The 13,897-nt window shown below is 49.9% G+C and overlaps 2 protein-coding genes across 2 annotated transcripts in view; both read left to right on the forward strand.

Annotated features, from left to right (window-relative positions):
* The first annotated feature begins 1,415 nt into the window (after nt 1-1,415).
* Nucleotides 1,416-5,039, forward strand: LOC122368516 (basic salivary proline-rich protein 2-like). The gene is made up of 3 exons (XM_043342504.1): nt 1,416-1,470; nt 2,191-2,336; nt 3,287-5,039. Exons 1-3 carry the CDS (start codon nt 1,416-1,418, stop codon nt 4,562-4,564), a joined length of 1,479 nt encoding a protein of 492 aa, XP_043198439.1. The 3' UTR covers nt 4,565-5,039.
* An 8,198-nt stretch (nt 5,040-13,237) lies between these two features.
* The window catches only part of LOC122368506 (protein transport protein Sec24C-like), a 37,864-nt gene continuing 37,204 nt past the window's right edge, over nt 13,238-13,897 (forward strand). The window contains exon 1 of the mRNA XM_043342495.1: nt 13,238-13,342. The gene's annotated coding sequence lies outside the window, so the exon portion shown is untranslated. The remainder of the gene's footprint in view (nt 13,343-13,897) is intronic.

The following is a 13,897-nucleotide window of genomic DNA, read 5'->3' on the forward strand; positions in this document are numbered from 1 at the left end:
TCAGCTGCCTCTTCAACACGAGAGTCATACAGCAATACCAGTGAATGAGCTCTCCAATATGGCTGTCGTGCCGAGTAGTGACTTATCCAAGATGGCGGACAGCATGATGAACTTTGCCAAGATGGCCGCCGATCAAGGGACCCTTTGCATGGACGACACGTGTTTCGCTGCGCTTCTGAACGAAATGCTCGGTGTGAATCGTGAGGAAACTGTCGTGAAAGACAGTAACTTCAGGGGCGACTTAACAAAATCCGACGAGCTTCCGCTGGAAGTGAGACAGCTTCTGATCAACTTCATGCAGCGAGCTGTTGTCGAAGACCCAGTCACAGGAAAAGTGACAATCATGGCGGTGGGATCTCCACAGGTGGCAAAAGACGCTTCCGTAAGCGGCCGACTTTCTGACAACTTTGAACAACAACAGCGCAGACGAAGAAGCTTGCTACCACCTGTGGTTGACGTGAGTTCAACGCCTTCTGGCATCCACCTCAACGCAGGAAGAGCCGAGGGTTCACACTTTTCTATCCAGAAGGACACAGAGACGTCAGTATACTCTGCCAGCTCTTACCGAAATCCGCAATTCGGATCAGCACAGCACGATGATCACCGCATTTTGCCTCATCTTGGCGACCAGCCTGGAGACGGACAGCCACGTCTATCTCCGAACTTCAACACAGCACCTCCAAGGAGTCATATCAGAGGCGAGACTCAGTCGTCACGCGAGATCGTCTCCAATCCAACAGACAAGCATCAATTCGGTCCCCCGAAAGCAGAAGACATACGTCACGAAGATCCTCACGCTTCTTTCGGCCCGCATCAGCAGCATGGGCATCATCCGCCACGAATCGCTGGTCCTCCTCATCTGCAGTCTGGGCCGCATGAAGGTCCTCCTCATCCACAGTCTGGGCCGCATGGAGGCCCACAGCAGCATCGCCCACCTCGTGCGCCTCCGCCACACTTGCAGCGTCAGTCAGGACATCCACCGCAACAGCCACCTCATCATTCTTCTCAACCTCCTCCTCATCTTTCTCAGTCTCCCCAGCATCCTTCGCAGTCCCCACCTCACCACCCTCCTCCACCCCCTCATCACCCTTCTCAACCTCCCCACCATCCTTCTCAACCACCTCCTCATCTTTCGCAACCTCCCCACCAACCTTCCCAACATCATCACCATCCTTCTCAACCTCCAAACCACCCTTCTCAACCTCCCCATCACCCTCCACCGCCCCCTCACCATCCACAACAGCCCCAGCATCGTCCTCCGGGTGAATACTCCATCCATCCCCCTCCAATCACCCGTGTCAAGAAGATCAAACCACCCGAGCACGATCACGTCAACTCCGTGACGCATGTCTTCAGTGATGGTCACGATCCTGGACACCACCAGGACAGTGGGGGCTTCGGACATGACGTAGGACATGATGAACATGATCGAGGACATGTCGTGGGACATCACGTCGGACACGATCCAGGGCACGGAGGTGGCTTTCAACATAGCGAGCCCAATGCTGGCTTTGGACATGTAGGAGGGGAGCGTGATAGCCTCGGGTTCAGCGAAGAACATGATGGACACGGAGGACATGGAGAAACACTTGACATTTCTTTCGACGATGGTGGGTATGTCGATGAACACAGCAGCTTCGGCAGTGATCTCGATAGTGGATATGTCCCTGACATCCCAAACACCCACAACAGTTTTGGCAGTGATAGCTTCAATCCAACCAGCAGCCCAGTATCCTTCGACGAAGGCTTTGCGCACGCTGACGGCTCTCAGGACTGTGGGTTTGACTGTATGACTGATATCCAGTCTGAAGTAGAGCTGTCATTCGGGAAACACGATCCTTTTCGAGATCTAGCCAGTCTGAAGGACGAGGACATTCCTCTTCATGAGCCACCGAGTTACCAGAGAGTGCATGTAGACGCAGGTCCGTTAGAAGAGGGACATAAATACGATCATAGTGGGTATGAATATCGTGGTGGCTCTTCTGGACAAGGTCACTTACGAAATGGTCTGGCATCACGGCGACGACAGAACACAGGAGTTTTAGGAAATCCCAGAGGACAGCAGCGACTTCCTCTCCGGGGAGCGCACTTTGGTGGAGCTCCCCGTCCGGGCCCTGCTCTGGGTGGGTTCATACCACCACAAGGCCCCGGTGGTGGAAGAACCCCTCTACCGCCTCCTCCGTACATCAGAGGTGGACCACAGCTTCCTCAACCTCTGCCACATCATCCTCCACAGTTTCCCCGACCTCATCCTCGGGGGCAGTTCCAGCCTCTGCCGCTTCACGCTCGCCGGCGGCACCGTCGCGATACAACTTCTTCTGGACCGACTCTCGTGGGTTTGTTTGACAATCTAGATTACCTCCCGGATATTCCTGATCCCGACCAGCTAGAGGCCGAATACCAGCAGACGATTGGTCAGAAAAGACCATCCAAGGACACTGACCAGCCATCATTTGAGTTTGAAGAGCCTCCTAAAGACTTTGAAATATCTCTTGGTGGTCTCAAAGACACTGGTGGGTTTGGAGGTTCACATAACGGCTTTGGGAATCCCCCGAAGGACTTCGGAAGCTTCTCGCAGTCGCACCAGCCCGATTTTCCCAGAGACACGGGGCACTTTGAGTCAGGGATCCACAGTGGAGGAAACGAGGAATCTAGCTACTCGAGTTTGTCCCATGATGGAGGAGGCAGCAGCGGGGGACACGATAGACCACATTTCGCCACCTCTGGAGGTCACAAACCTTCCACCAGTCCTCACGACTGAGGGGGGTCGGGATATACTCCACCTGAAGCCAGTTACGCGCCTCCCAGAAAAAGCCATCCACCACCGAAATCCTACAGTAAACCCCAGAAGGGATATAGTGCTCCATCAAAGGGCTACGGGGCACCAGCAAAGGGCCATGGAAGCTCTAAGTCGTCATACAATCCACCAAAGTCATCGTATGGACCACCGCAAAAGGGGTATGACCCTCCAAAGTCCTCTTACGGACCTCCAAAATCATCGTATGGCCCACCTCAGAAGGGTTATGACCCTCCAAAGTCATCTTATGGCCCTCCTCAGAAGGGTTACGACCCTCCAAAGTCATCTTATGGCCCTCCTCAGAAAGACCATAGCCCTCCAAAGTCATATGGACCGCCGCAAAAGGGATATGACCCTCCAAAGTCCTCTTACGGACCTCCAAAATCATCGTATGGCCCACCTCAGAAAGGGTACGACCCTCCAAAATCATCGTACGGCCCGCCCCAGAAAGGATATGATCCCCCAAAATCATCGTATGGCCCACCTCAGAAGGGTTATGACCCTCCAAAGTCATCTTATGGCCCTCCTCAGAAGGGTTACGACCCTCCAAAGTCATCTTATGGCCCTCCTCAGAAAGACCATAGCCCTCCAAAGTCATATGGACCGCCGCAAAAGGGATATGACCCTCCAAAGTCCTCTTACGGACCTCCAAAATCATCATATGGCCCACCGCAAAAGGGGTATGACCCTCCAAAGTCATCGTATGGCCCACCTCAGAAGGGCCACAGCCCTCCAAAGTCATCGTATGGCCCACCTCAGAAGGGTTATGACCCACCAAAGTCATCGTACGGGCCTCCTAAATCATCGTATGGCCCGCCCCAGAAAGGATACGATCCCCCTAAGTCGTCGTATGGTCCGCCGCAAAAGGGGCATGACCCTCCAAAGTCATCGTATGGCCCACCTCAAAAGGGCCATAGCCCTCCAAAGTCATCGTACGGCCCGCCCCAGAAAGGATATGATTCTCCTAAATCGTCATATGGCCCTCCTAAATCTTCTTACGGTCCTCCTCAGATGGGGTATGGTCCTCCACAAAAAGGATATGATCCTCCCAAAGCTTCTTATGGCCCTCCTAAATCTTCTTATGGTCCTCCTCAAAAGGGATATGGTCCTCCGCAAAAAGGATACGGTCCTCCTCAGAAGGGGTATGGTCCTCCTCCAAAAGGATACGGTCCTCCACAAAAAGGATATGATCCTCCCAAAGCTTCTTATGGTCCTCCTAAATCTTCTTATGGTCCTCCTCAAAAAGGATATGGTCCTCCTCAGAAGGGATATGATCCTCCGAAATCCTCTTATGGGCCCCCACAAAAGGGATATGGTCCTCCACAAAAGGGATATGGCCCTCCACAAAAGGGGTATGGTCCTCCACCACATGGCTATGGCAGACAAGACGCTCCATTTCCACCATTTCACGGAAATGGTCCGCCATTCCACGGAAATGGCCCACCATTCCACGGAAATGGTCCATCGGGTCCACCATTCCACGGAAATCGTCCACCATTCCACGGAAGCGCCCAGCCTCACCCTCCCTTTCACAGACCACCAATCCCGCCGTTTCTGTCTCACGGCCATAGACGCAGTGACCCCAGTGACGTCACCAGAGAGCAATCAGCTGACGAGGGAGACTGGGGCAGCCTGCTGAGTAAACACCCCTCCCTGTATGGTGACGGTAGACCAGATGGTCATAAACTAGAAGTGAAAATAGTGAGTGACGACTATGGAAATGACGTAGAACATGTGAGGCTTTTCACGAAAACGAGCTACACATAGTGATCATGACCACGTTTTGACTTCAGAAAGGTGGTTTTGGATACTTTTGACTTTTAAGTGTGTCTGTGTGAGTGGGGAGGAGGAAGGGGGCTCTCCAAAAGTGTTATTTAACTCCAATGCTGGCTCGGGGCGTGCTTGTGCCCCAGGACTCCATCTAGACATTTAATTTCATTAGGTAGGTGCACTATTTTTGTTGGCCTCTTGCGGCATTCGACAAAGCACCATCATACCCACTATGTAGATCGCGTCATCCGCCAATGCTTGCTACCGTCCGCTGTTTGAGAATAAGCTGTAAATGAAAATGATTTTTTTTTATTTTACTGGCCCGCTTGGATGAGTACCCGTGTATGGAAGGAACCTAAGTAGGCATCTAGGTATTAGGCTATTCGTAAGCATGACGTGATACCTAATACATTTACAATTGGTAGATGAATGTAAATATCTAGGTATGTGAGTGTGTCTCAAGGTTCTTCTTTTTGTTATGGTTTTATTTAACAAAAAAAAAAAACGTACACTGCTTGATATTACGTTTCTTAACGGCGACATCTAATTTATTGTTACCAACTCTTACAGCAATCTTTTGTTATTGTTATTGCTGTTGTTACTGTTATAGATAATGTTGTTTACGATCTAAGTGTGCAATGAAAGGTTGCGTTGTTTGGTGCCATTGAGAACTTAATGTCCTTCTTAGATACGCTATTGTTTATGCACCATTAAATGCTATAATAGGACACAACGGCCAACTCAACATGCAATGTGGTATCATAATATTTTGACTTGTGCGGCTGCAGGTATGTGCGTGCGCCGTGCATACTGAATCATGTATGCATCGAGAAATAAACAAAGTGACCGTTTCGAAAAGCTAGTGTAATTTTGCATTGTTCGTTGCTATGTCTCAACGTTCGATTCACTTTTTAGCGTCTACATTTCAGCGTCATTTTCGCATTTCCCATCATTAGAGTGAAAATGACATTCAATTCAAATGGGGAGATTTAGTTGCGTAGAGGCTTACGAAATAGTTTTACGGCACTGATTAGTGATTATGCCTTTGTAAATCGCAAGAGGCATGCGTAAAGGCTGAAAAGTGAAACAGACTCTTTAGTTTCCGCGTTCAGGAAATCGCATGCGAGAGCCTATTCAAATACCTATCTATCGAATGTTGCAGCCGCGGTGATCATTGAAACTGCGTACCTAATACTAGTGTAATGCAATTATATATAATTATCGTAAATATAATTAGTGAAATTTATAATTAAAATGATAATAGTATTCTAATAATTATAGTATTTTAACCCGCGCCGGGCCGGTGCTCTGAGATTCCGCGCCGGGCCGGGGGGGGGGGGGTCTGAACACACCCCCTTCTAACTCGGCTCCTGGGCCACGTAGCGACACGCGGTAAGCGGCCATCGAAAGAACGTCCAAAATAAGGACGAAAACACTTCTGTCATTTTTGGGTCAGGTCAAAGGTCAGGTCACCAGAGGTCACCAAAGGTAAAGTGTTTACTATTTCAACATTTTGGAAACTGCGAACGGCTATCTCGGGAACCGATAGAGCTACAACGCCGCGGAGAGGCGCATTCGATAGCCCTTTTACAGACCTTTCTGAGTAATGTTCTCAGATTTGACCTCAGGTCAGGGTCAACGGTTTAGCCTCCAGAGGGCAAAAACTCCAAAAATAGCCGTTTTTACGAATAGCGTTTTTTCGGCAATAACTTTTGACTCAAAAAGAGTCATGACATCGCTTTTGCCAGCATCGTGTTCCTCTCGTCGAGATCCGACGCGTCGAATGAACTATAATTTGACCTTGAAAGGTCAACTTGAAAATTTGACCTCAGGTCAAGGTCATGACCTGACAGGAAAAGGTCATGTTGCATATCAGTCGATCCGCAACGTCGAGCGAACACATCTAAGGCGTTATCAGCGCTCTAGCACGCCTCTATCAGAAGTTATTAGCGAAAAACTGTTAGATTCTGTTCGTGACCTGAGATGACCTCGGGGACATAACGAGGGGTCACAGTTGCCATTTTCTGGTTCAGTGTGTCAATTTTACCTACATCTCGATGTTTGAGAGTGTCTAGAATGGCGTTCGTGCAAAACAGACGCTTTTCAATTTTCTCCCATTGACTTGTAATGGAGAGGCCGCAAAATTGACCTGACCTTTGGTCACCGATATCGAAATTCCGAGATAAACATTTTATAGATAATGCTGCTCTAATTAATCACTGAAAGTTTCAAGGCAATCGATCAATCGGTGTAGCTATGACGAGCATTCTTATTTTTTCTGAGGTGAGGTCACTTGGCGTGACCTGGTGACCTGACCTAAGGCGACCTGGGTCTGACATTTTTACAATATGTGCGGAAAAGATGCACAAACAGGTGTGCCAAAAACGGCGGCGCGGAGCGCCGCCGTTTTTGAGATATCAGCGAAAAACCGCAGGGGGGTGTGTTCAAACACCCCCGGCCCGGGGCGGGTTAATAATAACGGTGCTAGCACGGGCGCACGGTGATTTCCGAACATCTTTGGAGAAATGGCTGGCTTGGACGGTTTTGGACGGGCAGTCGACGAAAATGCCCGACATTGGACGGATATTAAACATACATTTTCTGAAACTGGCATCACTAATAAAGAGGGCGCATCAGTAAAAGAAGCTACACTTTTTATGGGCGACCCCCGAACCTAAGCCCGCTTTCGTTAAAGTGAAACGATTGTGGGAGGGCTCAGCTGTTCGATCCAGCGCTTACCGAAAACTATTCACATTTATCCTCTAGAAATAATATATCCTTCACAATTAATCACAGGGTTAGGTCATAGTTGCATCCAGCGACGTGCGACCACGTGCGGTAATCACGTGCCAATAAAGTAGGTTATAGGTATCCGTTAGTATATGAATGAGCTCTGGGGCCTTGGGCTATCGTTGTCGTTCCGGAGCATTCAAAGCAATCATCACCGCGCTCAACGCATCTGTCTTAACCCTCGCCCGCACATGCCATTTTCCCATCCTAGAACGCACATGGGGGGGGGGGGGGGGTTGCCACCCCCCCCGCGCCATTTCGTTCCTGTTGGAGTTAGAGCTTAGCAGTAAAGACCAAAAAGATTCTTTGGGAAGAGACGAATCCAATGATACCCAGTTTTACCTTCTCAGGTCAGTCATTGACCTTCCAGGTCAGGTCAAACTAAAAAATGTTGCTGTTTTGGGTCACCGTTGGATATCAAGTGCGCTGCTTATCAAATACCGATGACGATGCTGTTTTCTGGTGCCAAGCCAGCTAGAACCTCTTTGTCACACTATCCGACCAGAATTTTGCTGCTGAGGTCATTTCAGGTCAAGTTAGGTCAAGGTCAATTATATGTGTTTGTATGTCTGTGTGTGTCTGTGTGTATACTGATGTGTGCACCGATTGTTTTTGGGTCCATATCACATGAATTCATGATCTGAGAAGCTTTTACCAAAAATGCAGTCAAAAAACTTCACAAAAAGTAAATTCAGCTTGCCTAAAACGCAATTATCTTAGATGACCTAGGTTGACCTTGACCCTGACCTTGACCCCTGTACATCGTCGAACAACATGTTCCATGATAGGTGGGAGGTAAGACTGGCAAAAAAGGCCGAAATCAGGGTGTCAAAAGCTCACAAGGCCCATGGCAAACGCAAGATGTTGAGAATTGGCCATTTGGGTCATGACATGACCTGAAAAACAAGGTCATATCTCCGAAACCAAAAATTACAGAAACTTGAAAATTTCAGTGGACATCAAGAAAGGATAGACGAGCAGCTATACGAAAAATCAGCCTTCTAGCTCTAAAAATGTTGAGTGCAGAGCAGAAAGACTGCCTGGGGGGGGGGGGGGTGGCAACCACCCCCCCATGTGTGGGCGAGGGTTAAAAATTATCCCGACATCTATCTATGTCTATGCAACCACGAGAACGATTTTGTCTCTTCACCGAGAAAGGCAGCACAGGCTATGCCACCCGGCTACTGTTATAGTTCGTTTTTTTTTAGTTTGACCCTCCCTGTAAACGTCTTAATTCTTTTTTAACACAGCAGGAGAATTGCTAGCTAAATTACTTAGAAAACTGGTTTGTGCATATTGTACTAGTGATATAAATATTTTCCAAATAAGTTTTTAACACCGATGCTATAGGTACCGTATACCGTTCACGCCGTGCGATTCATTGATTAATTCAATTATAATTTCTGATTAGTCGTCTTTCCCTGTGGGATTGTATATATAGGCAAATACAAGCTAGGAGTCTGGGATATAAGAGCCAGAAAGAAATAATTTTGAATAAAATTAATCGTCTGTGAAATCAATGTGCGCCAACCAGTTTTCTCAGTAGAGGGTCAAACTAAAAAAAAACGAACTATAGCGCCTCTCGTGGCCAGGTAAAGAGACTTGACTATATAGATGACGCTGTAGTCGGCGACTGAATACCGACTTGCCCGGGGGGCGATCGAGTGGTGGGAGCAAGACCGTCATCATTTCGATCAGTGTCGAGAGCCTGGTTCCAGTGTTTATTCACACCGTTCCATGCTTCTATCCTCAGGATACTGAAATCCTTCTCCTCCACACCGCCACCCCCTTCCGGGCTGGACAGGCAACTTTATCTCATGCGGGCTGCTCCCGAGGGAGCGCACCCCGTAGCCGGGTGCAGTGAGTGCCTTGGGGCTGGGTGGCCCGTCCTCTGGACGGGCTCAGCCCCGGCGACTCACTAGGGTGCCTGCCCAGACCAATGTCTCCCCCTAATTCCTATCATCCTTCCGGCTCTGCAATGGTCTTGTCGACCGAAAGGGCCTAACCCAACAAAACAAAACAAAGTGTTTATTCTATCTTGAGCTTAAGTTTCTTTCAATTGATAACGGTAATGTCAGATGAGGTTTTCTAGCCAGGTCAGTCGTCATGCCTAAGTATGATATAGCGTTGCACGTACCAAAACCGACTGTTTTGATGCTGGTTTATCTAACAGACACCCGTGATATCTTTTTTATGAATTTAGTTCGAATGTTTGAATGGACGGATTGACAGAGTCGGAGCTCACGCTAAGCAGAGCTTGTTGCGTAGACCCCGACCCTACCGTCCGATCGCGCAGGGGCGGTCGCAGACTTGGAGTTTGGGGGGGGCCAACTTGGCAAAGGGGCCCCTGCGCTGACCCGGGGGGCCCGGTGCTAGCTTAAAGGGGCCCACGGGCGTAGTGCACGGGTGCAGAAATCTAGGCCATGGCCGGTGAAGCGGGGGGGGGGGGGGGTAGGGAGCGGCACCCGAGCGGAGGCTCATTGAGAGCTTTGAGGGTGCACCATGTGGAAAAGGTACCGAAAAGTGCATTTTGAAGCATTGATTATGTTAATAATTCACGCAACTGTGAATGGACTACCGCAAAAGTAAAGGCGGCTAACTTTGCCATTTTCTTTGCAAAAAAAAACTTTGCCATTTTTTAAGATCATCATGCTAAAACTTTGAACAGTGGGTCATCGGTATCTGTTCACTGTTCAATCACATGTGTTCCGACTTCCGTTTAATCTTTTTTTTTTTTACTTGAGCACAAATGCAAATTATGAAGACCATTACAGTAGCAAATGCTTCGAAAGACGGATAGTGGGCAAGATATCTCAAATTTGTCGTGCTGCATGGAAAGTAGTGTTGCTGAGAAAAGGGGCTTTGTTCCAGATTATTGTGGATGCAGAATACATTGTCTGCACCCTATGCAGAATTATTGTTGGTTCAACTGCGCCCACTGCACCCATGGCTCCTACACTTATGGGCCCATCGATAGCGCTTCGGCGATACCTATCGCCTAGAGGCTGCAATGGGGCCCTTAGAGTACGGTGTCAGACCCCCAGAGGCCGGCGTTGGACCTAAAGGTCAGCGAAGGGCCTCAAAGGCCCCAGGTAGGGCCCCAGAGGCTGATGTGGGCCTTCATAAGCAAGTGCGTGACGCCCAAAGGTAAGGCTTGAGCCCCCCAGAGAACATAATAGGGCCATCAGTGGCCGGTGTAGAGACCTCATAGGCCAGTTTGCGGGCCCCTCAGAGGCTAGTGTGGGGCCTCAGGTGTCGCTATGAGGCACTTAAAGACCGGCATGGGTCCTCAGAAGCCGGCATCGATCCTTCAGAAGCCAGTACGGGGCCCTCAGAGGCACATAAGAGCAGTTTCGGTCCCAGAGACAGAAATGGGACCATCAGAGGCCGGTGTGGGTCGTGGGACCTTTAGAGGCTGGTTTGGGCTCTTAAGGGCCAGTTTAGAGCCCTCAGAGACCAGTACAGGGCCTGCAAAGGGCAGTTTGAGACCACCAGAGACCGAATTGGGCACTCAGAGGCTAATATGGGTCCTTACAGGCCAGCATGGAACCCTCAGAGGTTAGGGTGGGGCCCTAAAAGACCGACATGGGCCGGCGTTGGACCCTAGAGGCCAGAAGAGGGTCCTCAAAGGCCAAGATGGGCCCTCAGACTAGGCCGATGCGGGCCCTTAGAGGCCGGCATCAGGTCTTCAGAAGCCCGTGCGGGGCCCTCAGAGGCTAAGGTGGGTCCTTACAGGCCAGCACGGGCCCTCAGAGGTCAGTGTGGGGCCCTAAAAAAACGGTATGGGCCGGCGTTGGACCCCAGAGGCCAACAGAAGGCCCTCAAAGGCCAAGATGGACCCGCAGAAGCCGATGCTGACCCTAAAAGGCCGGCATTGGGTCTTCAGAATCCAGTGCGGGGGGCTCTCGGAGGCTAATATGGGCCCTTACAGGCCAGCATGAGGCCCTCAAAGATCAGAATGGGACCCTAAAAGACTGGCATTGGCCGGCGTTGGACCCCAGAGGCCAGCAGAGGGCCCTCAAAGGCCAAGATGGGCCTTCAGAGGCCGATGCGGACCCTTAGAGGCCGGCATCGGGTCTTCAGAATCCAGTGTGGGGCCCATAGAGGCTAATGTGTATCCTTACAGGTCAGCATGGGCCTTCAGAGGTCAGTGTGGGGCCCTAAGAGACCGGCATGGGCCGGCGTTGGACCCCAGAGGCCAGCGGAGGGCCCTCAAAGGCCAAGATGGGCCCTCAGACGCCGATGCGGGCCCTGAGCGGCCGGCATTGGGTCATCAGAATCCAGTGCGGGGGCCCTCAGAGGCTAATGTGGGTCCTTACAGTCCAGCATGGGCCCTTAGAGGTCAGTGTGGGGCCCTAAAAGGCCGGCATGGGCTGGCGTTGGACCCCAGAGACCAGCGGAGGGCCCTCAAAGGCCAAGATGGGCCCCCAGAGGCCGATGCTGGCTCGACATCTGGTCTTCAGAATCCAGTGCGGGGCCCTCAGAGACACTTAAAGGCTAGTCTTGGGACTCGAGAGACAGAAATGAGGCCACCAGAGGCCGGTGTGAGGCTCTCAGACGCCGGTTGGGCCCCTGAGGCCGGTTTAGGGGCCCTCAAAGGCCAGTGGAGGGCCCTCAGAGGTCACTACGGGTCCTCAGCGGTCAATGTGGACGCTTGACCGCCACTGAAGGGCCCTCAGAGGTCAGTGTAGGACCCTCAAAGACTGGTATGGGAGCTGCTAATAGCTGGCGTGGGTTTCTCGAGCCTCGTGACAATCGAATACGGGCCAGGGCCCCATACGGCCATGGGGGCCCATCGGTTGTTTGGGGGGGGGCCAAATGATATGATGGCCCCCCCTGATTTGCCTTTGGGGGGGGCCATGGCCCTGATGGCCCCCCCTGCGACCGCCACTGCGATCGCGCAATTCCGGGTAACGGGAGTCGGGAGAATTTAGATGCCAAAGTTTAACGTGCCCTTCAAAGCCGGACACGGCCTGTCCCACTCAACTGACTTCAACTGGCTGCGGCAGCTCCCACCATCCGCAGACCATCCCCGTCAGGAGTCTCAAATATCGAGCGCCGGAGCGTCTCAAACCCGGGCTCTCACTACCGGGAGTCCGATGTTCTACCAACTGAGCTACGGGACAGACACTGAGCTACGGGACAGACTGATTGAATGTATTCGATTGAATGTATTCATCAGTGTTCCGAGACTCGCATTTCATCACCGTTTACCTATTCTGGGCGCCAGAGGTGGATACAGCTCAGAGTTTTTTTTTTTTGGGGGGGGGGGCAAACCAAAACAATTTATCGATTCTTTCCATGCATCGTCCATAGGCGTAATGTTAAAATTATGCCGTTTGGGGGGGGGGGGCAAATGCCCATTTTGCCCCCCTGGATCCGCCACTGCTGGGCGCTCCACAATTCAGTAATCGTAGATATGAGTTATGACCGTTTATAGATTATAACGAATGCCAAGTTACCTACGGCATTTTGCTGCAGTTTTCTGCTTCCCGCTAGATACAATTGCTCGGAATTACAGGTATCTATCTGAATTCTGAATAAATGAGATAGGTCTTAAATACAAGTGATTACGGGATAATCAATTAATAGGCTCGTTAGTAGGCTCATCCCTTGCAAGTTTATGGCAATTGTTAGGTTTCAACTGCAAACAAAATTTAGCAGCATATTCTTAATTGATACTAACGTCAGATCTTTTTTCATAATCTTGATAAGTCAGCAAATTTTTGTAAATTTGATAATTTAAAACCTTATTTTACAACACTCAGGACCAACTTAAAGAAAAATAAACGCAAAAACCAAAAATATATTGTTCAGCTTCTCATTATCGATAGTCTGCGCATGCGCATTGCAACTTTACGTGGCAGAATACAACTCAGCTGTTGATTGTGGGGTTTCGGTGTGATGTTGTTTGGTTGGCTGCATGAGTTATTTCATTGCTATATCTGAATCAGCTGTTCTTAGGTATATCTGGCGTAGCTTAAGGTATGTATCATTTTAAGGCTATCTTTCATGTGGTTCTTACCGTGATTTAGCGCTTTGTTGTGTCGGAAATTAAAGTCGGCATCCTCGTTTCGTTTATGGCGCACTGAAACTTGCCCTTGATCCATATGGGTATTTTCTTTTCTGTTGCAATCACAGTGTTTCTAGTCATATTTTCCCCCATATTTTGTTTTAAGTCTATAAGAGAGACAGTTATCAGCATTTTTGTCAGTAAAATGTTTCTGATGTCATCAATAAGAAGTGCCAACTGGGACAGAGGACAGGACATGCCACTTGAAGAGCAGTACTGTCACTGGAAGAGTCTGCTTATGGACCTCACCAGCAAGTGTGTCCCTGGTATCTCACAGAGAACAGTGAAGAAAAACATATACATGACCAAGGAAGCACTCAAACTGAAGAAGAAGAAAAGATCCACGTGGTTACAATATCTGCATACCAAGGACCCCATTGATCATGCCCGGTTTGTCAGAATCAGAAACGACCTCAGAAGGATGACCAGAAACTTGAGACATGACTATGAAACGAGACTGGCACGGG

This window comes from Amphibalanus amphitrite, unplaced genomic scaffold, assembly GCF_019059575.1.
Source record: "Amphibalanus amphitrite isolate SeventyFive unplaced genomic scaffold, NRLGWU_Aamphi_draft 000954F_arrow, whole genome shotgun sequence".
Taxonomy (NCBI): Eukaryota; Metazoa; Arthropoda; class Thecostraca; order Balanomorpha; family Balanidae; genus Amphibalanus; species Amphibalanus amphitrite.

Excerpts from the sequence above, each read along its gene's own strand:
- LOC122368516 (XM_043342504.1), top strand. The coding sequence starts at position 1,416 with ATGATGAACATGATCGAGGACATGTCGTGGGACATCACGTCGGACACG. Across the intron at positions 1,471-2,190 it reads CACGTCGGACACGATCCAGG|AGGTGGACCACAGCTTCCTC; the intron begins GCACGGAGGTGG and ends TCCGTACATCAG. Across the intron at positions 2,337-3,286 it reads TTCTGGACCGACTCTCGTGG|AAGGGTTATGACCCTCCAAA; the intron begins GTTTGTTTGACA and ends GGCCCACCTCAG.